Below are 23815 nucleotides of genomic sequence, written 5' to 3' on the forward strand. Positions count from 1 at the left end.
GAGCAAGGATTGTGTCCCTAGGTCTGGACACTGGAGGGTACCTGAAATATGGGTTGTGCTTGCCCAGAGTGGACTGAGGTGCCAGACACTGCTCTGGGCATTTTTGGGATGCAGTCACTTCAAATCCCAAACCCCCTTTCCTTCTACCTTGAGCTCACCCTTGTTTTTTCAAGACCTGGGAATGGGCCCCAAGGGTTGACAGAGCCTCCGGTGGCTTCAGCAAAGCACAGAGCTTTGTGCTGTAGCACAGAGCCACACATGAGGATCAGGGCTGTCTCCCCTTGCACAGCACTGCTGGGGCCAACTGTGCTCAGCCTCCCAGGAGCCAGCCCTGAGCCCCCATCCCTCCAGCCAGGCCTTTCCCGAGCCCCTGCTCTGCTCCTGTCGTGTGCAGGGGCAGGAACAGCGGGGCCTGTAGGGTGGCTGGAGAGGTTTGGCATCTTTCAGGGGACGGAGTGGGTGCGGTGCTGCCGGTGCCCCCACCTGACCTGGCAGAGCCCAGGGGAGATGGGCACGCTCCAAGCTGCTTTTTCCTGCCCGTGCCAAGCCATTGCCTTTGGGCTGGCTCGTGTCCCGTCTGCGTTGGCTCCGAGTAAATGTTAAACCCTTCGTGGGGCTGCCAAAGGGAAGAGAGTTTGAGGGGGCAGGAAGAAAGGAATGGCAGAGGCTGGATGGCATTTTCCTGGGGCTCTCGCACATCCCCAGGATACTGCTACCTGCCAGGAGGCCCTCATGTGACTTGGAAAAATCACTGGTTTATTGTTGCCCTTTCCAGTTAAATTTCCTTCCCTTGTCAATCCTAGATAAAAGGCTGTATGTTACGGCAGCTCTCAGGATAATGCCAGAACAGACATGTCAGTCAGCACAAGGAAAACAAGCTGCTGATCTAAGATTGCAGTGCTGAATACATGCTCAGCTCAGTCACTGTATTGATGTCCCAAACAAACCTCCTCAAACTGGGAAATTCTTGCTCTAGGAGGAGAAAGTCAAAGCCTGGGCAGCCCTTGAAGCCATCTGAAGTGCAAGGAAATGACTGGGACTTGCAGAATCTCGTTCCTTGGTCAGAAAGGTAAGTTTTTTTGTTCAGTTTGAAAATGCAAACACATATTTTAGACTGATAAAGGTGAAAATGAGCACGCAGTGATAGGAAACAGAGCAGGCTTTATTCACATGGCAGCGTACAATCATCTCTGTTTCCAGGTAAGGGTCATGGATGGTCCAAATAACTCCTAGGTAGCTTTTTGCAAATCCATCTATAATTTTCCTATTGGATTCATGTGACAGTTACTTATGAAGAGATGATAAAAGTATCTGTAAATATTATTGAAATCTGTAAATGGTTTGAAAGGCATTGTTCCCATGAAACTTGAAAAGTGAACTTTTCAAATATTTGGCAACTTACACTTTCAGGTAATTTCAGATACCAGCAGCTCTTACAGACAGTAAGCTGATGTTCTGTCAGAAGGCCAGTATTTAGTAACTTCTATGTAAATAAATGCTTTGAATGCTGGACAATATTACCTTGCAAAACAAGCAATTTTTCTTTTCAGCAAAGAAAAAACATACATGAACTCAGAATTTACTAGTACAGAGGGGACGTGTAACAAGTACTACACAGGGTGATAAAAGAGATGGAGTTGGAAAAGCAGAAATCCCTTTGTGGCTAAAATATGAGTTACCAGTCCAAACAGCCCATGCTTTGTGTCACTCCGTCAAGCCCTCCTCTTTCTGTTCCCTCCCCACCCCGCTGTGGGAAATCAAAATGTTTTGATTCATTCATTTAGTCATTAAAGCCAACTCATTTTGTACATTTTTTGTTCTTGCAGGTATAATGCCCTTTCTCTGGTCCTTGCTGATGGTTTTCAGGGAGCACTCATTGTTTCACTTCCTCAAGGTTATATACAATCCTTGAATATCTTCTAGAATTCAGTTGCTGATTTATCTGTTGGGTTCCTTTGTCACAGGCCATCTCATGTTGCAAGTATATTGTGCAAATAACACTCAAGAATATAAAATCTTAAAAATCTTAGAGAACATTCCTATTAAGACTAATTTAATCCCTCGAACGTGACTGTGTTTCTATCTTATGCCAGTGCAAGATGAGCAAGCTTTACCCCTGAAATGGCATCTTGTGGAACCAATATGGGCTACTGCAGTTCTGATTTTCAAGGCAGCATTGGCCATTGCAATTTGAAAGGGTATGAAGTGACCAGGAGAAAAGTAACAAAAAGAGCAGCATTCCAACAAGCTCCTCCCAGAAATCACAACTTACATGCAAGTTGTGACTTAAATATATGTCAGGTTTTGTTAACATTGTAAAAAATCTGTTCACAGCAAGTATGAGAAGGTTTAATTATTTTTTTTCCCAACATGCTGATAGGAAGCTGAAGACAGTTGCAAGCAGTTGGTTTTCCACCTACTGCCACAGTGGTGGAAATTTATTCCTTCACTTTGCAAGCAAAGCAATCACAAGCAATCAAACTCCATTTGCCTGAAGGAGATCTCAGAGAAGCTGGACAAAGGTTTGCCCCCGATGAGCAGCAGTGTGTTGGTACAGCTGCTCTCACCCCCCGTGGCCGCACAGCCACAGTTGGTTCTCTCCTCTTCACCCAGAGCCTGAGCAGCAGCTAAAGCCTCTCCCGAACAAGCCAACAGACAGAGAGATTTGTCCTTGGACAAACAGCTCCTGTCTCTGGTTGGGCCTAGTCCTGCCTCTGAGGTGGTCTGGAAGGCAGGGAATTCTGCTGGCTCCAGAGGCAGGCTGAAGGTTTTCATTTCAATGGCATTGCTCCGCTCTGTCGTCTGTGGGCAGAAGTAGCTGCAAAAGCCAAAGTGCCTCGGGATGGGCACTAGCTGGGGATGGTCGTTCTGCTCATTCTTGCAGTGGGTGGGGAACGTATCGATGAAATCTGAGGTAGTTTGGAAATCTGTACCAATTCCTAAGATGCAGTGATACATTTTGGGAGAAAAGTTTCCCTTTGTAGTACTACTGAGCTTCTTCCACGTCTGCGTATGGAAATGATACTTCCAGAGGTCATCATTAGGGCTGGAATTTGAAATCCCTCCGCCATAAATCAGCATAGAGTCTTTGCAGACTATTGAAGCATGACCTACCACGGGAGGAGGTCCTTGGCTGAAGGTAAGAGAAACCAGCAGTTAAGGGGAGACCAACAAGAAACTTAGTGCTGATTTTAGCTTCTGTTTTCCTGTTGACTCAGAAGGATGACTGCTGAACAGCTGCATTGGGACATCAAAATTACACTGCTGACAGCTGCATCAACGCCTTGCCAACAGCTCTCCCGGGCAAAGCCAACTGGAGCCCCAGGGAAGGCAGCAGCGCTGCATCCTGATCTGAACAATCCCCACAGTTACCAAGAGGGCATCGTCTCCCTCTCCTCCCACACACAGTATCAAAGAGTAAGATGAATTCTCTTGCTCTGCTCTTTTAGTGTAACAAATAGAATAGTTTACCTTGTTCTGATGCTGGACCAGCTGCTGCTTCCAAAGTCCCACCTCCACAAGTCCCTCTGTTCAGTGAGCCCCATCAGCCCCCCAAAGAGGTACATGGCTGTGTGATAAACCACTGCTGAGTGGCCGTGCCGAGCTCCGGGGCTGCTGCTGTGACAGGGGCTGGAAACACACAACCACTTCCTTGTATCTGAAACAAAAATACTGATTTATTGATGGATCAAATTTACCCTGACTATTTGAGAAAGGACTTCCTGGAGGAGGCAACTATTCAGTTGGAGAATAAGGGTTTCTGCTCTAAGCTTATTATGAGTCAACAGCTTAAATTCTGACACTGAACAAGTGCATTTAAAAAAATCAGTTTTGAAATAAACTTTTAATGAAAATGTCAGATGCTGTGTGACAGATGCCATGGAAATTTTATTTACAGAGCAGTTTTTCCTACAGCTTTGTCAGTTCATTGACTCTGACACAGAAAGATACTTTCCTGGCTGTTAGAGGGGAAAATCAGTCAACAAAAACATTAATTCATTAATGTCTATGCTTATTCTCCCTGTGAGGGAAGGAAGGATGAGATAAACCCATCATTTGTTTCAAAATAGTGACAGAATGGCCATCAGATAACAAGTTACGCATTTAGGAAATCTCTGGGAATCGTCTGGTTTGCAATAATCAGAGTGGTAATGAATATGCTAATAAACTATCTTCTGTCAGGTTTGGCTTCCCTGGGTCAGCTGGAGATTTCAGAACAAAAGTTGGCATTAACGGGCTGAAATCAGGTCTCTGCTGTATCTGAAAGTTTTTAGTAATCCTTGAAGAATTTTAGTGAATAGTAAACAAGCATTGTCCCTGATTTTCAGCTCTAAAATTGGCAAATACTGCAAAACTTATTCCAGTGTAATAGTCTAATTAATTTCAGCCAGCAATTAATTGAATTGACAGAATTTATCACTAAATGTTCTCAAAGAGAATCCAAAACTAACTTAGAGCATTCCTACTAATAAGAATTTTCTTAGCAGAGCAAGCCATGCTCTCCTGCTGCAGTTGTTTTACACTGGATCAAAACCTTAACCTGTCTTTTTAACTTACCAAAATGGAATTCCCAAAACTCCTGAGAAATGCCTTTGATGCCAAAGTATCCCCCATAGATGTACATGCTGGAATGGTACACGACTGCACTGTGACCTTTTCTGTTAGCTGGTGCAGAGCTCTAGAACAGTTCAAAATTAAGAAAAAAACCTATGAAGTCATATCAGCAGCAATGTCTGTCTCAGAAATACACCTATTTTCTTTTCCCCACAAATGACCCTGCAATCCCAAACTTTCTCTTGACTCTTCCATCAAGCACAGGCTACCAAAGTGGTAACTGTGTCACATCTTAAAATTTTTTTGGGTATAATTTCAAAGTGTAGAATGATGATGTTTCAGTACCAAAAAAAGAGTGATTCTTAATGTGTAGTGATACAAAACCAATCTCAAGAGACCAAGCCATAAATGCTTCCACTCGAGTTTCAATTAGAAGTGGCAGTAACTTGGTGAGTCCACGTGTTCACACTGAAGAAATGAAAAATGCTGCAGCACTTCACGTTCCAAAATGTATTAGCGTGGCTGCCAATCTGTTTTCACAACCCTACTTTTAAAAGCACAGGCTTCACGTATGGTTCCAATATTCCATTTAAAATTAGTTTTCTTGATAAGGATTTCAGAAAAACAGAAGCAGCAGCAGAGGAGAGGACTTAACTTCTTACACAGGACTTAAAATTTAAGAGCAGTATTTTTAAACACTGTTTTGAAAAAGGAAAAAGCCTTAAGTTATTGAAAGTGCAAAGAAATAAAGTATAGCCACATGTCTCTGAAGAGATGAGATTGGAACTGTTTGGGGGAACATATTTCAAAGCAATCTGTTTAATCAACAAAGCAACAGGCATTTGATTCACACATTCCCCACTTCCTGGCTCCTTACCTCCGTCTCTGCTGGTTCGTTGCAGCTCTCTGTCCATCTTGCAGAATCTGGGGGATTGAGTTAATAAAGCGCAGTTTAGATCCCGCACCACAAGAGGACACTCCTCCCACAGTAATTGTTCAAATTACACAGCTCATTTTCAAGGAACTCTCGTCCTGGTGTTTTCTACTGACAAGGCTGAAGAAATCCCGCTAAGACACCAGCACCAAGAGACTTGCAGGAGACACAGTTTGAACAGTTTTCCTCTCTCCTTATCTAATACCGAATTACACAGGTACCACACTGTATTCTTGTTTCCTAAAGCTATATTTCATAATGCAGAAGTAACCTGCGACTTCCATCATTTTCTGAACTTGTAGGAATCCCAGATTTCCCTAAGGATGTATGACTCCTGCTTACCACATATACCTTATTATGGCAGGCTAATTATTTCTTGTTCTTTTTCACAGGTCCCTTAAATAGCCCTCAAATAACAGCCAGCAATCACAGATCTGGGATCATTGTGAAGGAGAGGAAATATCAGATAACCCAGCACCAGAGGTACAATGAGAAATCACTGCAGGCTTGCATTACTTAAAGCTATTCTTGCCAAAAGATTTTAAATAATAACCATGAAACAGACACACAACCTATGTTGAACAGCTCATTTCCAATTTCCACAGGTAAGTACTGGGAGTAATAAGATGCTTTCTCCTTTAAAATATATTCTGAGGCTTTTCTTTCTTCCAGCAGGTTACCTCTAGTAACTGGTGGAAAACACAAAGGAAGGACTGAAAAAATACCATTGACTTAAGGTTACACAGGGAAGAAGCAAAACAAGCCAGGAAACTTAAATCTTGGTCTAGACACAAGATTTACTATCTTAAAAAGAACTGAGCCTCTCTCTCTCCCCTCCCGATGTGACATCAAAATGACAGCCATTACCGTACACAGGATTTCCAAAGGGAGAATCCATGGTGTATGACATTGCTATTAAATTCAAATGCTGCACTGATTTTTTAGAATACACACTTATGAGATCCTAGATGTTTGTTCTTAGGAGAAAAAAAATCCATGTTATAAACTGTTGATGTTAATTTCCCACCTTTTTGTTTAATTATATTTGATTTCTCTTGATCTAGCTTATGTGTTTCTTCAGTAAAAGCACAAAATGAGATACACTTTACTGATCTACATTCTTCTCTAAGAGCTTGGTTTTTAAAATATATGTGGCATAAAAAATAAAAATTAAATAATACATGAATTATCAGGTTTTATAATCATATAGTAAACTTAAGAGGGAGAGAGGGAGGAATGGAAATTCTGAAACCTTAAAATACATCAAATTTTCCCATAAAACACTCTCTAATTGAAGTAAGACCCGTGTCTCTGATAACAGCCTAATTTTGAGGGGAAAATGTGCACACAGTTTTACACACATTACTTGTTGTAAAGCTTAGGGAAGGCTCTGTTACAAGCAGCAGAAAACAGTTTGGATCTTACTATTTATTACTGCTTAGGGACTTGGAATGTCCCATGGAAATGACTGGCTATTGTGTATCATACCAATGTCATATATCCAGAGAGGAGTTTTTGCTTGTGTGAAAGCAGAATCCACCATCCCACCAAAAATATACAGGCTGCCCTGCAAAATGCACAAATATTTGTCACTTACAGGAAGGCACATAGCATAAAAATAATTTTAAAAACAATTCTTAAATGTAAAGGTTGCTATCAGCAAATTATAGTTAACAATATGATGATCTTTTAACAATTAGTCCCAAGAAGCCACCAACTTTTAATTATTCTCTCTTTATTCTCTCCCAGTGGGAAGCCCTGAAGAACATTCTGCTGTGTAACAGGGATGGCATTTCAGAACCGCTCGTTCCTCGTCAGCCTGGGGCAGCTTCAGAAATTTGGGAATCTGGGGCTCTCTTGAGGCGTTGCTCAGGTAATATTGGATTATGTGTGTTTATAGAAATATTTCATTGTGTTGTAGCTCCTGATATCCTAAATTCTGTCTTCCCCTCACAGGCAGGACTGTAATTCTTATTTTCCTTCACTCCCCCGTCCCTCTTCTACGCGAGTTCTGTAGTGAATGTTTTTATGCCGTAGCTGATCATGCAAATGAATTCAGAGCAACTGTTACAACTGCACAGATAAGTCAGAGAATGTGCTGCCAGGGTCTTTATCTGGTATTACTGCTACTTATTGAGCACTGAGTGAGGAAACCAGGGGGCTGCTGCAGAGCTGAATTACAGTCACTCTGTTCAGAAAGATTCCCAAACATTGGTACAGCTACATCCAGAACTGCACCAACACAAGAATGCTTTCTGGGCATAGTATTTCAGTACATAATAACCTATGGCATTTTATTGCACTGTATAGTAGAAAATAAAATGCCAGGATATGGACAATATAATTTTGGTCTACTACCTTATAAGCCACCATTGAATGTTCTTCCAGTTCTTCTGGACCATCTCTTGAGCAATCCAACATTTCCCATTCATTTTTCACTATAAACCAAAGCTGAAGTTAAGACAGTGGTGCAGTCAACACATAAACAGTAGGGAAAAGGTGAGCTTTGAATGTGGCTGTGCTGCTTAAAATGAAGTGTTTTGTCATCTTTCCTCTGTTCTCCCAAAAATTAAATATATGCATTTTTCTATTTAGCAAATTTAAATATAATAGTAATAGTTACATTTAAATATAATGTATTTATTTGAATATAATGTTACTGCTTGAATTTTAATTGTTACCTATGTGACAATTCCATGAGCATGAACCCCAGCAAAATAGTGGTTATTCCAGTAACAACTGAACAGGGAAAACCATACATCAAGTCAAAAAATACAAAGGTTTATATTTGATAGTGCATCGATGCTACAAACCTACAAAGTATTGTATTCACATGTTTCCCTTTGTGCACTTTTATATGCATGAACTATTGCAGTGTTAGAGAGACAGGAAAGCTCATTGATATCCCTTGCTAGAACCAGGATATTTTAAATGACTCAGTATTTCTGGTCGAGAAAAAAAAACAAAAAACAAAACAAAAGGAACAGAAATCAAAACTTTGTGGGACACCTGCAAAAGGAGAAAATCCCCCCCCATCTGCCCAATAATGAACAAAAAGAAGTTTATCCATCCCTGTGATGGAAAGACTTTAAATGAGGATAACCTGCTAAGTACAGAGCATCCTCAATTTCCTTGCTTGAGTCCTGACTCACAGGAGAAGGGGCCAGCTCACCTGTGTGGTACCTCCAGAAGTCCCTCAGCGTGGTGCTGCTGTGCCCTCCGTAGAGATAAACAAACCCTCTGCAGACAGCACAGGCGTGTTTGTAGCGGTCACGGGGACGCGGCTGCTGCGCGTCCGTGGCTTCCCACGCACCGCGGGCAGCTCTTCCTTTCATGCTGACAACCAGCATCTTATCCAAGGATCAACCTGCAAAGGGCAGCCGTGTTAGAGGAGGGCCCCAAAATACCAGGGACAGGGCCTAAACCCTGTTTGGTCTGCAAAAAGACAAAAAAGGGAAAAAAGAAAAGTCTCCACCTTATGATAAAATGTTACTGTGTTTTCTTTTCAATCCCATCAAAAGCAACATTGGATAACTTTGTCCATCTGTGATAATACAGTAACTTGCACAAAGCACCTGAAATTCTGACTGAGATTCTTGTATCAGTGAGGTTGGGGCAGGAACATTCCTGGAGCTGAAAGCTTTCCAGGGAGTATCAGTGAACTGAAATGAAGCTCCAACATATTACATTTACAATACTAGGGCCTGGTCTTTTTTCATAACTAAAGGAGTACTTTAGACAAACCTGTACTTAAAAAAAAAACCAAAAAAAAAATGCTTTGGAAGGAGTGAATATTACAGATGGAAATAATGAATTAGCAGTTGTCCAGAATTTGTTTTCTTTTATCTGTAAACCTGCTGAAATGAGAATGCATCTGGAAAAAAATTACACCAGCCTTTCCCGTGCCACAAGATGTCACTGTGTTCTGTGAAGACATTAGTACCAGGAAAATGTTCTTCTATTAATCCTTTTCAAAACAGTGGCTTATTTTAACACAGATTATTTTACAAAGCACACCCAAAAAACCCCTCCCAGCATTAGACCAAATTTTGGACCGTGTATTGGTAACGTGTCTGAGGTGACACGTCACCAAATGAGGTGACAAAGTCTCCCAATTCCAAGGCTTTTCCTGGAAGCCAGATTCCAGCTGTATTGAGAACCCAGGATGGAAATCAATAAAGAGTCATTTACCTGATTGGTAATGTGTAAGTCCAGGGCAAGTTGCACTTACCTGGAGGAAGAACATAGAGTAAAACAAGGTAGATACAAGAGCTAGTTATATTTCATATTAATATGAAATCATTGTATCTAATTTATCATCCAATTAATTTCTAAAATTTACCATTTTTAAGACTGGAATATATTCAGTGACAGAAAGATGCTAGAGAGTCTCTTGCAGCATATTCACACAAGATGAACTACTTCAAATTTGTGTTGTTTTTTTTTTTTTTTCTATACAAACCAGTATTGTAAGCTATTACTGTAGAAACTTCAGTATATTCTTTGTATGTTTTCTCTGAAGGAATACAAAGATGGGTGGCACTTACTAAGGGTGCATTTCTCATGTCCAGGGGAATTAGCAGGTATGAAGTAATGACACATTATAGGTGTGTAAACATAATGCTTTCTGGCATCCCACTGAAAAGGGAAAAGCAGCTGAAGGCATGAAACAGGGATTACCTCCCTAACTCTGCCAAGCTTCTGAGCAACCACAGCCAAATCATTCACTTCCACAGCTAAACGGGGACAGTCACTTCCTTAGTACAACACTTCAGATTTGCTGATGCAGTGCAGTGTAATAGTGCCAAGGTATTAGTGCTATTGATATCATTTACTCTGAAAAGGGTGATAGGTTACTAATACTTTACAAAGGTAAAACAGGCTTGTCCCCTTGTGGTTTGGAGTATTTTTCTCAGTTATAAAGCTGCTTATCCTTCTTCCTGCATTTATCTGTTTTTCTTCCTCCAAGCCTTGCCTCCTATTGTACAAACATTCAGAGACGATGACAGCCCTGATTTCATATAACAGATTAGCAACAAAGTCCTGTCCAGTTGTTTATCTACCCAGCTGAACTCTCGCAAGGCAGGGAGCAGGATGGAATGACAAAAGGCCAAGCTGGGATGAAGTGAATGGGTATCTCCTCCCAATCACACCTTTGAGCATTGGCTCACCCTTGTGAATCTCAGCCATTTACTCTCAGCTAAAGCATTCCTGGAAGCAGACCTACAATCCCTAACAATCAGTTAACTGCTCCACTTCAGAGTTGGGGGAAAAATCCCACCAAATTAATCATGAATCTTGCCTTTCATCATTAGTATTTTAAACTGCGAACTTGACTCCCGGATTGCCTCTCTATAGAACCCAACCCACCACAGTTCATCTACCGTCAACCTTAGCAGTCCCATTTCCAAAGAAAAGCTGCTCCTCTTCTGAGAACAAGGTCACCGAGCCTTGTCCTTTGTGTCGTGCACCACTGACCTCAGTTTCAACTTGATATAATATCAGTTATCCAATAGGAAGCTCTGACTTCAGGAAAAAAAAAAAAATCCAAAAAGACAACTCTGAACATTTTTATTCAACTTTTTTTTTTTTTCCCCAAAACAGCTGTAGCACACACAAAAATGTCTGCTGCTCTCCAAAGTCTTCTGCCATTCCATCCTAAAAATAGCTCCTGTGCAATCAATCCCAATTGTTAAAGGGCTGGATAGCTGAGTGGAGGGCCTGGAGAGCTGCAATTAGTGCAGTAACTATAGCACTGAGTGTGTATCAATTAATGGTGTCCCACTACTGTTTCATAATACAAATAATTCAGGAAATGTAGCAAGACAGGAATTACTTCAGGAAATGTAGTTTATATGTTCATTATATAATTATTTATATTTCTGATAGATGTGGTTTCTCAGACAAATGATTTATTTATTTAAAGTATTGCTTAAATAGATCTTCATTAAAGCTTTTTTCTATCTTGGCCCCTTGGTTCATTTCCATCTGTTTTCAATGCACTCAGAAAAGTTTCATTTTTAAAATGATCAAGCTTTTTGGAATGTAATGAGATGTGAAACCATTCATATGGGGAGGGGCCCAAGTAGGAAATCTTGTTCTGCTTTGGGGCTTTTTTGTAAATGACCCACTTTTCTGAACTCAAGCCTTGAACCTTTCCAGGCAGAACACTGCATTTTCTCACTAGGCAACTTGATGTTTTACTGCTCTTCAAAAATAATAACAGATCTTCCCATTTGTATTTATCCTAGAAACCTTGGCTCTAGAGGTGGTTTTATTCTGTCTTTTCTAATGGGACTCCCTGCATGAATGAGGAAACTCTGGAGACTTGCAAGGCCCTTACAAAGTTTTAGAAACAAACCCAACTTGTTTAGAATAGAGAAAAAGGTGCTTTTTTCCCAGTATATCATGTTTACTTGCAATGCTTCACTATGTGCAATAAATTTAGTATCCTCTGGTTTGGGATTTTATTTTTTCCTAAACAAAAGATAACCTGAACTGTTTCTCTGATGGGGTTTTTTTGCTTTGGTTTGATTTTTTTTTTTTTTTTCAAAATAGAGGAAGTAATTTTCAGATATGCTCAGCTCCAGAGTTTCAACCTGAAAGTATGAATGGCTCTAGGACTGTAGAGGGTCTGTGACAGTTCTGTATTATTAGCATTCTGAACTGAAATAAGGGCCTGGATTTGCCACGTGTTGTAAAACTTGCAATTACCACATGACTGAGCTTACAAGTGCAGGAGTCAAGAAAAAAGGAAGGGAACAGAAAGAGGTATTGCTTCTTACAGGGAGAAGCTGAAAGACAGAAAGAGGGTTTGTAAAATGACAAAGCAGAAGACACAGCTCCATCCTGATTTCGGGCTTCAGAAGAAAGGTACTTTCAAGTAAAACGGTAACCCCTGTTGTCTGAATAAAGCTTAGAGCAGACATACTAAAAACTGACAGAAAAACTGAGAGGCTTTTATTTGAGTAACTCTTAGTTGAATTTTAACAAGTTTAGGGCAGTATTCATAAACATTATCACTGGTAGATCTCAGTGCTTCAAAATGCTTTTTGACATGAACAGGTATTTTAAAGGGGGCAACTCTTCTGAACCAGCCACACATAATTACAGTTTCTGTACACTGTAAGGCTCTGTGTGTAACTGCTCCTTCTGGAGAGAGCAGTGCCACAGCACCGAGGGCATTGGCACCTTCACTGCACAGCAGAGAAGAGCCTCATCGATCTCTCCCAGAGAAAATCTCATTGCCTGTTTCTGGAGCTCTGCAGGCAAGATACTGCTTTTCTTTAATTCAGATCACATTAATATTAAAGCTTTAATTTTAGAAGTTCATAATAAATTTATCTTTGCGTATCATTCCAAAATTAAAATTTAGAAATTGACGTTATTAATATATTGTCTTTTGTTTCTTTCTAGAAGCTTTCACCCAGAAATTAAAATCCTTTAGTCATTAGTGTTTTGTAGCACTATTTAATCTGTGTTACAAAGTGAACTCTTAAGTAGTAATAAATTAACTTATTAAATAAATATATGTAGCTGTATTTTCTATATGCTAGATATATTTGTTATTTCTAAGTAAATAAATACAAAAATACAAACTTGGTTTAGAATCATTCAGTAAATATTTCATCTGTTTCCCAAATATGGTGGAGGAGGAAGTATCTGTAAAAAATAAATTCAGTATTTAAAATATTCCTGGGGTTGTTTCATTTTTATATACACTTCTAGCATATGAATCAGGTAATTGCCTTTCCCACTGTATTTAAATATGTTTTATGGTACAATGAAAATTAATACATTTTTACCACCTTAGTTTCCTTGGTAAATTAAAATTTCATTTGCTGGGGATTTTTAATTTGGTTTTGTTTGTTAGTTGTTTGATAGGTTTGGGGTTTTTTTTTAAGAATGAGACTTTTTTATCACCTAAAAATTAGAATATATAGTTTTGATTAGTAGATCTTTCCAGGTAATGTTAATTACAATTTACATTTGCAATTAATCATTTAATTGCAGCTCAATTTTGAATGAAGTTTCTGAGATAGAGCTTCCTTAAATACACATCCACGGGTGGCACAAGTAGAGCATGTCATGGATATATAAATCCAGGGCAGCAGCCATGTCTGATCAAAAATTTATGCTCAAAATTAATGGGGTTTATTATTTATTTATTAATAAATTATTATTGTTATTCTTAATGGGTTTTATTTATTAATGGTCCTTAATAGGATACTTACTTCAGAACCTAATCTGCTTTTCAAATTGCATTTAGGGTCTCGTTGGTGACTCCACCCATAGGCAGAACTCCATCTCTGCTGTGGTCTCAGCCCCTAAATGGAACAGATACCCTGACTGTGGAGTGTTGCTGCAGCAAGGCAGCTCTTCAGAAATTACCAGAGACAAACAGGTGATTTTGCATCTTCTAGATAGGACAGAGGGAGGAAATACAGTTCCTGGTCCTCAGACTTTATTATAAAAGAAATGAGAAATTCCCACCATGTTCGCAGGGCAGTCTGAAGATGTATTTGGCCTTTTACCCTTTCCTTGGAAGTCATTTGTGCTGTCACCCCTGGAGCAGGTCATTTCAATGCATGGGTCATCACCCTTCCCCCAGAAATAGCAGTTCTCAGTGTTCCTAGAAGGCATCATTTGGGGATTTCACAAAAACTAACTGGCTGGATTCTTTCAAGATGCAGGAGGCAGATGCCCTGGAGATTGAATGTAATAAATCTGTCCTTAGGTGTGACTGAATGCATCTTCTTGACAGCTTGAGACCCGCTGCTGAAGTAACTTCAAAATACTTTATTTCCTAAGGGAGACTCTATTCACACTAATTCACAAAATTTTCTAGGTTAGGAAGACAGACTCTGGTTGACAAAGGAGTCAGTGGCTGCTCAGCCTACTCTCCTAGACTACTCTCCTCAGGCATGAATTAAGGTAGTAGAGTATATACCTGACAGCTGAGAGTATATCAGAGAAAAGCTATTCCATTAAAAACAAAAAGGCTGCATTTTACTTGGTTGCTCTTTATATCCCCTGACTGAAGAAAAGAAGCCTCTAATAAAACACTATGTCACACTCAAAACTTAATGCCACACTTCATGGAAGATAGACATTGTGTTTTTCTTGTCCCCATGACATTTTGCCTTTAGACAAACATGCAGCAATGAGATAGAGAAGACGTACAAGGCTATGAGAATAGCAGAAGCTGTAGCTTGAAGAAATACAAAGGAGGAAAGAGAGGGCATTTGGCAATGAGTAATAAAAAGTTCCAGCTGGCAGATATTAAAACATCCAGATATCCTGTTAGAATCAGTGTGAATTTAGATGATTCTGTATGGGAGAAGTCATGAGAGACTTGTGTGAGAAAGACTCAGATGGCACAACTGGAATGACTGTCAGTCATGACTGGAAGAAAAGCTGAGTACAAAAAGATCTTTTATAGGGAAGATGAATTTACACCATCAGGTGAAAGATGGTTGCATAAAAACATGATATAATTGCATAGCTGGAATAGATTGCATAGAGAGGAATAGCTGCATTTCAGGCTGGCAAGGAAAACAAAGGTGTCAGCTGACAAACAGCAATAATAACTGTGGTGGTTCACTATAACCTTGATGCCAACAGTTACTGGGCTGCACCATCAAGTGGAAAAAAAACCAAACCCACATAATTTCAATATATAAAAGAGACAGAAAGCATATGAGTAACTTTACACATACACGTTGTCGCTCCAAATTCAAATAGAATTACTCATGTGAATAAAACCAGTGATATGCATGAGCCTGCACAATGTAGCCTAGATACCAGAGCAAAAGAAGGACCAACTCTTTTGTCAGAAGCCTGAAAAAAATGTTTTGCAAGCTGTTTTTATATTCAGACTCCAAATGACAGGGTCCATTCTGGACTGGAGTCCAGCCTTCTGAAAAATTCTCACTCCCAGCTGACACGGTCCAGTATTCATCCCAAGCCAGATGCACTTTGGCTTGCGTTTTGGATGGTTGCATTTCTTTGTTTGTCTTTTGCTCGATAGAAGGCATTTTGTGCTTTATGCTCTTTGACTGTGGAAGAGGGAATGAGCAAAAGGAGGGTGGTGAATCTCCTAAACTGGAAGCAGGCAGCAAGAGCTCTGGCAATTCCTACCACAGACCTCCTGCGCAGCATCGCGGAAGTGGCAGATCCCTGTCCCCACGGTCTCCTGGCTGCTGAGCGCTGACGGCGCTTCCTTCCTTTCATGCGCTTTGTTTCTTTTCGTACCTTTGAGTGGAAGCGACTTTGTGCACAGCTGCACACAGCTGTAGCGCAGCCCCGCTGTCCGGCGGTACCGCGGTGCGCACGGCCGGGCTGTGCCGGTGTTTCCCGGGCTGCTGGGTGTGCATGAGCGCTCTCAGTGCCCTCACCGCCTTCCCTCTGCTCCCTTCTGCCCCTGCAGCTCGGGCGCTGCTCCTCGGCGGGCTCTGGCAGGCCTCAGCGCCCTCTCCTCTGCTCCCCACCACGGCTGGGCCTGTCCCCTCAGAGACGGGGGCAAGGAAGAGAAAAGAAGGAAAAATAGTCCCGTGAGCCGGAATATGGCAGGGCTGCACCCAGCCTGGCCGCGCCCGCCGCCGCCCCTCGGGTCCGCCCCAGGCAATCAGCCCAGCGGGCAGGAGGGAGATCCCGGACCACAGCCGCGTCCCGCCCGGCCGGGAGCCCGCGGCAGCGACCCCCCCATCCCCGGGGCAGGACAGGCGCGCCGCCCCCGCCCCCGCCCCCCCCGCCCTCCCCCTCCCCGCCCCTGCCGCGGGCGGCGGGGCTGGAGGCGACCCCGGGGCGGGCGGAGGCGCGGCCGCTGCCCGGAGCCTGCGCGGCGCCGCCGGGGCCGCTCGGGGCCGCTCGCCCCGCCGTGGGGACGCGCTCGGGGCGGGGTCCGGGTCTTGTCCGTGTCCCTGCGGCCGGGGCACGACCGGAGCGGCGCGGCGGAGGGGAGGCTGAGCCGAGGATGCGCGGGGTGCTGCGGGCTGTGTTCCTTGCGGGAGGAACGTCTCCTACCCATGAACTGCCCTGTTAGCCATGGGGAAAGTGCAGAATCTGAACGCAGCTACAAACACTTATCTATAACTTTTGGGGTTTCTTTCTGTGGTAGCGGCGGTGGGAAGGGGGAGGACGGAGAGCGGTGTTTGTTGGTGCGCTCCGTTCCAATCCCTTTCAAGTCAGCTTTCAGCCCAAAGATCCCTTTGCAGGTTTTTCACTGTGCCGCAGCCCCAGCGCTTGCTTGGACTTGTGTCCTTGGCTTTCTGTTCAGCTGCCACCGGCTCGCTTTTTCTCCTGTTTCTCGTTTACAGCTACATAAGGCTTCAGAAAACAGGAATGAAACTCCCCCACCCACACGTGCATCTATTTTCCGTGCTGACATATTTCCCTGCTTTGAGGTGGAGGCTACTGCTTTCCCCTTAGTATTGTTCCTAAAAAAGAGAAAGAGCATAATTACTTTTTAGGTAGCTGCAAGTGAAGGCCAACAGATAGATCCAATCTGTAGTAATGCAAAGCATATGGTCTGGACTATATAAATGATACAAATACATTTGATTTTAATATATAATGTATAATATACCTGACTGTAGTAATGATGTGTGCTTCTGAATTTTTTCATTCTAGAACTCAGGTGTTATTGAGAGGCCAGTCCAGAGCTACAGTGCAGCACTTTCTCCAGCCTTAATTGTGTTCTCCTAGGTATTAAAAAAAACCCACCAACAACCCAACAACAAAACCCAAACCCCAAAACAAACCCACACACATTTCATAAAAAGAACTCTGAGATCATTAGCTAACATTTGGAAGTCCCTCAAATTAACATGCATGAAGGACTGTGGCCAAACTCCCACTGGCTCCCATAAAAGCAGTAATCAGTCCTTCAAGTAAGATTCTCCACAAAATAACACCCAGAAGCCCCTGCAGAAAGGATTGCCAATCTCACCATCTGACTAGATTAAAAACAGCAGTAACAATGTGATAATTGACAGAAGAAACTTCCCTGACAAGGAATGAATCAGTGTTTATTTTTAGCCTTTCCCCCAAAACGCTTTATTTAAATCAAAGATTAGCTAATTATTTCCGTCGTTGTATTGTCCGCACTAGAAACAGGAGGTGGCAGATCTGCACTTGTCTTTGGCTCTTCCTTTTAGGTCTGCACCCTGGAAGGATGAGATTTTGCCAGTTGTCTTTTCATCACTAGTCTGATCAAATATGAACAGTATGAAAGTTTCACTAAATTTAGACACCCCACAATCAATTATTTTTTTTTCCTGAGTAGAAAGCCCCAGCAAAGGTGTCAGAAAATGTAAATTGTGATTGTGCCTGTATCCCACCTTTGCTCCAAAGATTCTCTTGCCAGCAAGTTATTAATCCTGTTGCTGAAACTGCCCACTGCAGCCTTTTGCGCTGACAGAGCACTCGTATTCCAAGGAGATAATTTCTTTTCCCTCTGTACAGGAGCCATCAGTAAAATTTTATCTTGGAGAAAGCAGCTTGTCTAAGAAAAGACAGGCAAAATGTTTATTCCATTTTATTGGACAAATGTGAGGAAACTGTATTGATCCCACAGACACCAAGTAGTATCTGTGATTCTGATAATAAGCATTTGGGTTCTGCTTTTTTTTGAAGGGAGGACTTATTTTTACTGATTTTTTTTTTCTTCTTACATTTTTTTCTGACTTTTTAAAAATTTTTGAATGAATTGTGGATTGCAGCATGGGTTTCATAAGTAGAACATGAATCAAACTGCTCTGAAAATGTCTGAGGGTACTTTTTTCCTTGTTGTTGATTTACCTGCTATGGAACTAAGACACATAAATTACTGATTGTTTCATTCCACCACATATCTATAATATGACGACTGCTACAAAGCACACAAAGAGCTGATTTACCAGTCTCTCACTTTCCTCATCTCAAAGCACCACACTAAATTCATAAGCCAAATCACATTAATTTTAGTCCTGGAAAAGAAGCCTCATTTTCAGAATTTGAGTCTTTATTCTTCAATGCAAAATGTGTATATTTTCTTTTCCACACTTCTTAATATTTAATTCAATATTGAATATGATTACTTTGGCTAGACCAATTCTAGGTAAAACAGTTTATTTTTACTAATTTAGTGCATACTTTGCCATTCTTGAACAGAGTGAAATGTGATGTAGAAGTAAATGATCATAAAAATAATGTGAAATTTTCAGTTTTATGTGCTGTCCTTATATGATCTCTTTCAGAAGTTAGAGGGAGAAACTCCACCGTTGCTTTGCTCATAGGAGCAGCCTGAACCTTCAGCATCTCATTTCACATGTAACTATAAAAGATGTATCAAAATGGAATTTTATCTAGAAAGAAAAGTATTGTTTTTCCTGTTTCTGCATCTCCCAAAGAGACCTGGCAGAAACAGCTGCTCACTGAGATGAGCTCTGCTGTGCAAGTTTTAATGGCAATGGTGCCTCCACAACCCCAGATAACTTAATTCTTGTTTAGAAGTAAGATGCCTGTAATGCTAATGGGAACATTGTATGAAATTATTTAATCTGTGGGCAATCAGGCCAAACAAATTCATGAATCATTCATAATCATTCCCACACAACTGCATTGCAAAAGATACAGTTAAGTACAAAGAAAAACATTACAGATGGGGGTAAGGCGAAAGAGAGAACAAGGTAGATTGGTACAACTGGCATAAAATACATGGGGTTTTAACCAGAATTTATTTTATTGACTGCAGATCAAGTTGAAAAAATGGGTGTTTAGAGCAGAATTTGAGCTCCTAAGTCTAAACCAGATATGGTGGAAAAACCCCAGTGAGCTGTGTCTGACCTTGCATCACGCCTAGATTCCCAAACCACATTTCCTGTTTATACAGAAGCTATATTCTGCTGTGTAGAGCCTCTCTGTGTGCCTAGATCTGTACCAGTTCGACAGGGCTAAGCAGCTTGGCACTCTTTCATATCTCGGCTCAATCAGGAACTAAAAGCTTTGTGTTGCTTTATTCAGTTCCCCAGAGAGGCTCAGTTCAAGAGGTAATCCTCAAACCCCTCTAACAGATGCCAGTCAGGCCGAATACTCACAACTGCAGCTGTACCTGTTCCCTCTAAAAGATATTTCTGTGATCTACTAGAGGAGGTAAAGCATTTATCCAGGAAGTGGAAGGTCTGAGTTCAGGGCTTGTTCTTTGCAGATCAGAGATAGCAGTAGCCATATTGATGTCTGGGTGTTTTAAGTATTCAGGTGAAACCAGCCTCAAAGCTTGATCACTCACAGCTTCAGCCGCATCCCCTGCACTCCAGAGCAGGTGGTGAAGCTCTGTACGATGATTCTCAAATGAGCACTGATGTGTTCCTCTCAGATCTGACCAATACCATACCAGCAGAGCGGGCTGAAAAGTAGCTGAGATGCAGTGTTGGGATGGTGGTAATACCTCTGAATATAGCTGTGCTAGGGACCTCCCCCCTTCAGCATGTTCCCGCTTTAAGGAAGCAAAAATCTACATTCATTGTCTAAACTATTTCAGTATGGAAAGCTGATTCTTTTTTTTTTTAAGAGATAAGTTATCAATTTTTAACGGAAATGTTCCTCTCAGCCTAGCAATAGCTACTCAGGAGTTTGAATTTGTAGCTAACAGATTGGTAGGTATAAGCTGCACTGGCTGCTGGTCAAGTCTACGGTAATGCCTTCAGCGAATTCAGGTTTGGAACTTACCACTGGATGGCAATCTTGTGCCACAGAGGCTGTAACCACGTGTGATTTTATTTGGCTGCAAACACAGACATTTTTTAAAGACTGAGAACCAAGCCCACTTCTTCCAAGTACCATCATAAATTTAGAGTTACTCCATGTAAGGCATTTAGTTTAATTTAGAGTTGTACCAGCATAGCTGGGACATGAATATGAACCAGATGTTGAGAAATTATATTTTGACTATTAATTCAATTGATAAAATTTTGAGCAATTTATGAGATGTAAGTGCAAGAAGCCAGAATAAAGGCTCTGGCCATGAAAGACCAACAGCACCCAGTGTCAGTTCTTCTGTGTTGTTAAAATTTACATTAATTTTTAATCACTCCCCTTTTAGTGCCTTTTTACAAGCGGTTTCAGCCTTAACACTGCTGTATTATACACAGTATTCTTTAAAGAATAACATAGTACTTAGTTTATAGAATAACATAGTCGAAAGTTCTATTATGGCAGGCTTAAAACAAGAAGTTATCTTAGTTCTGAAAGTCAACATTTGAAGTCTTTGGTTTAAGGTTTCCAGTCTATGTATTTAAAATGTTTGGAGAGTGTTTCAATAATTTCTAATCACAAATATTATGCTTTTATTTTGAAATATTTGAATTATGGCTTTTTTTTTTTTTTTCACACCGAATAATTATTCTGTTAAATTCAATATTTTTTTCAGAAAGTATTTAGGTTTTTTGAAAAGGAATCAATTTTGGACTAAATCTCCATTGTTAGAGTGGTGATTTTTTCAGCTTTCTGGAGGAATAGAATCCTATTCACAATAACTCTTCAGTAAAGATAACCCATTTGGTTTCATGTTCTCTATACTTACTGTGTATCAATGGGGTGTATGGGAGAACACCAAGAAATTTCTGCAAGTACATTTGAACCTCTGGGAAATATCTTCCTTAAATTTGTACTTCTGCTCCTTTTCTTTTGGCACAGATGGTGACACCTCTCTCCCATTAAGAGCTTCAGTTCCCCAACCACAGGCTGCACAGTACTCTAAACATCAGGGATATCTGACAAGTTCAAGAACTCATTCAGTAAAGTCATCTTCTCTACCTGCACTTTCACCAAAACTATCACAAGAGCTGGTAACCAATTTAAGCTGAGGTGTTTTCTATTTTGGGGCTGGTAGCATATCTCTGGTTTCAGGCAGGGAAGGAAGTGCTCAGAGTGTTTTATCACAGCCAGCTCTTGTGATTTACTTGGCATAACTGGAAGAATGAAACTGTGTAAACATGGGCTAAAGCTTATTCTTGGGAAATGCACAGTTCCATGGACTTGGGATCTTTAATGTATATTTTTGGTTGTTCCTTGCTGTCACTTCAGTTCTCTATTTGTAGTATGAGAATAATAACCCACAAATTCCATGATGCTTGACAAAAAAGTTTCTTCCATAGGCTAAAGATACTCTGAGGCAAATCTTACAGGCTCAGGATAAGAATGTTTCAGGACACCTTTCCTTTCTTCTCTGGTTTTTAATTCTAACTTAAGAATTTATTGTAATGGCTGAATATCACAGCAACTTGAATCTATTCAGATAATGGGCTGGAAACTATTGTCTTCTCACATTTCTGCCCTTCCATCTTTACACTTGATGCTGGGACTCAGAGCATTCCTAGTTGACAGGATAGTCTGCAATTCCCTGATAAAGAACCTGTGTTCCCACCCACTTTGGTTTATGTACCCTTGCCATTCACTGAATAGCTGATAGTTAATTTAGTTTTTAAAATCTATTCTATGGCAATTCCCCAGGGCTATGTTCTTGTTTGTGGTTTCTATCTACTAGTTATTGTAGATATTGGTAGTTGAGAGAGATGCTCTCAAGGAAGAGTTACAAGCTCTAGGTAGCACAAGTGGAGAACTGAGATCCAGGGAAATCAAGTGATTTGCCCAAGGTCACGTGCAAGTTTTGTGGCAATGTGAAATCTACCTGATCTGATTATCTAAGGCATGTAGGCACCAATGCATATTTAACTGCATGTATCTGCCACAAGAATGCTAAACTGGAGAAGTTAGTTTGGGAAAATAAAGGAGGGGAAGAAAAAAGAATAAAAGGCATGCTTGGCACTACTTGAAGACTTTGCAAGAAATTTCTACTTTCCCATTCTTTGAATACTTTGGAAATACATAAACTCCTGAGATCTGCATTTTAAAATGTTGTTTCAAGCTGGAATAGCATCTGTTAAATGGAGTTAAGAAACATCTGTTTTTCCATTCCTGTAGCCTTGAGCTGAGACAGCCGTTTTCCTGTCAGCTCTGCTGTGGAGCAAAATTGGTTCAATAGGTCATTCTGTTCTCTCCATTTCTTAGTTCTCAGTTTCCTATTAAAAAGATGGCCAATAACATGAGTAAGCAGGAGGGGAAAGGAGACTCTGTGTAATGTGTGTATTGGCCTGTGAAAAAAAATCCGTTTAGCTTCAGACTAGGTTAGATAACTGGTGAGAGCAGAGCTATTAAGCATCGGAAACAACACCAGGGATTATGTGGAACTGTAAGATTTATTAGTCCCCAAACAGTTTATCTTTCATCAGTGGAAATAATAATCTGATACAAATCCCACTGAAAATAAAGCAACATTACTCTTTGATGGCCACTGGGCTCTGGATTTGACCCTCTCTGATATTGCTGATAGATGGCCTGGTGGAAACTGATCACCAGTACACAATATATTGGCTGCAAGTGTTGTTAGCTCTGATCTGAACAGCTCCAGACTGGGTGCAGCAATTGGAGGGCCAGCAATGGTTGTATATAACCATTTTTTCAACCATCCCTCACTCCAGTGGAGTCAATCTGAGAACTGCTGGGAGGGAGAATCAGAAGAAGAGTTCAAAGGCCTCCTGTAGAGAAGACCAAAAGCATATTGTGTAGGTTTAAGTTCTTACATTCCCAGCTCTCTGTGCTTTGACAATGCCTTGGACAAACAAATACATTGTTGAGAACTATGTATATTTTCCCCTTCTTTTAAGAATAGGATCAAGACTCATAAAAGCATTTAGCTACTCCTGAAATAACTATGCATTAAAAGCATGAATAACATTGAGATTGTGCACCATGTTCTGATATTTAATTAGCAATGGAAATCTGTATCATTCAGTTAGTGGCATTAAAATAAAATAGGTAACAAGTACAGTGAGTTGGCAAAACCCTCTATATCTGTCCTCACTGAAAAATGACAGCACCCCTGTTTTGAAAACAACTGGAAAAGGACATATTGTGACCTTCTGTCATGAACATTTTGGTGACATAAAAAATCCAACAGGCCATTGGAATCCTGTTGCTTATATGGATATAATTTGGCATCACACACATGACTTTAAAAGCAAAACTAATCCAGAGGAAGGGTTTCTTCTTTTATTCCTTAGATGCGACCTTTCCCTTCCACTTCATGAATTTAAAATACCGAGGAAGTGAGTCCTAATCTGAGGAAGAGTTTCCAAAACAGAATTAGAGATGCAGCACTTTCTGTGGCAGGGTCTTGCAAAGTGCTGATGGTATAAATTAACTGATGAGGGTCAGGAAACTTGCGAAAGGCAGATAGTGTGCAGGAAGGGAAAAGGGAGTTGTACAACTTGTGGGCAGTTGCAAGCA

General features: G+C 41.0%; 1 protein-coding gene across 1 annotated transcript; it reads right to left on the reverse strand.

The window, feature by feature from the left end:
* Window positions 1-1141: 1141 nt before the first annotated feature.
* Window positions 1142-16194, reverse strand: LOC107207360 (leucine-zipper-like transcriptional regulator 1 homolog). The gene is made up of 9 exons (XM_033516212.1): window positions 15886-16194; window positions 15636-15742; window positions 8661-8728; window positions 7847-7926; window positions 6977-7055; window positions 5432-5478; window positions 4558-4678; window positions 3472-3658; window positions 1142-3133 (listed from the first exon to the last, which is right to left on the reverse strand). The coding sequence occupies exons 2-9, from the start codon at window positions 15719-15721 to the stop codon at window positions 2467-2469; spliced, it is 1335 nt and encodes a 444-aa protein (XP_033372103.1). The 5' UTR covers window positions 15722-15742; window positions 15886-16194; the 3' UTR covers window positions 1142-2466.
* Window positions 16195-23815: the final 7621 nt, after the last annotated feature.

The sequence above is a fragment of the Parus major genome, chromosome 7, assembly GCF_001522545.3.
Source record: "Parus major isolate Abel chromosome 7, Parus_major1.1, whole genome shotgun sequence".
Classification (NCBI taxonomy): domain Eukaryota; kingdom Metazoa; phylum Chordata; class Aves; order Passeriformes; family Paridae; genus Parus; species Parus major.

Coding starts and splice junctions, on each gene's coding strand:
- LOC107207360 (XM_033516212.1), bottom strand. CDS start 15,721: ATGAAAGGAAGGAAGCGCCGTCAGCGCTCAGCAGCCAGGAGACCGTGG. Junction 7,927..8,660: donor CTTCTGGAGGTACCACACAG/GTGAGCTGGCCC, acceptor TTTGGTTTATAG/TGAAAAATGAATGGGAAATG. Junction 3,134..3,471: donor TGGTCCAGCATCAGAACAAG/GTAAACTATTCT, acceptor TCTTACCTTCAG/CCAAGGACCTCCTCCCGTGG.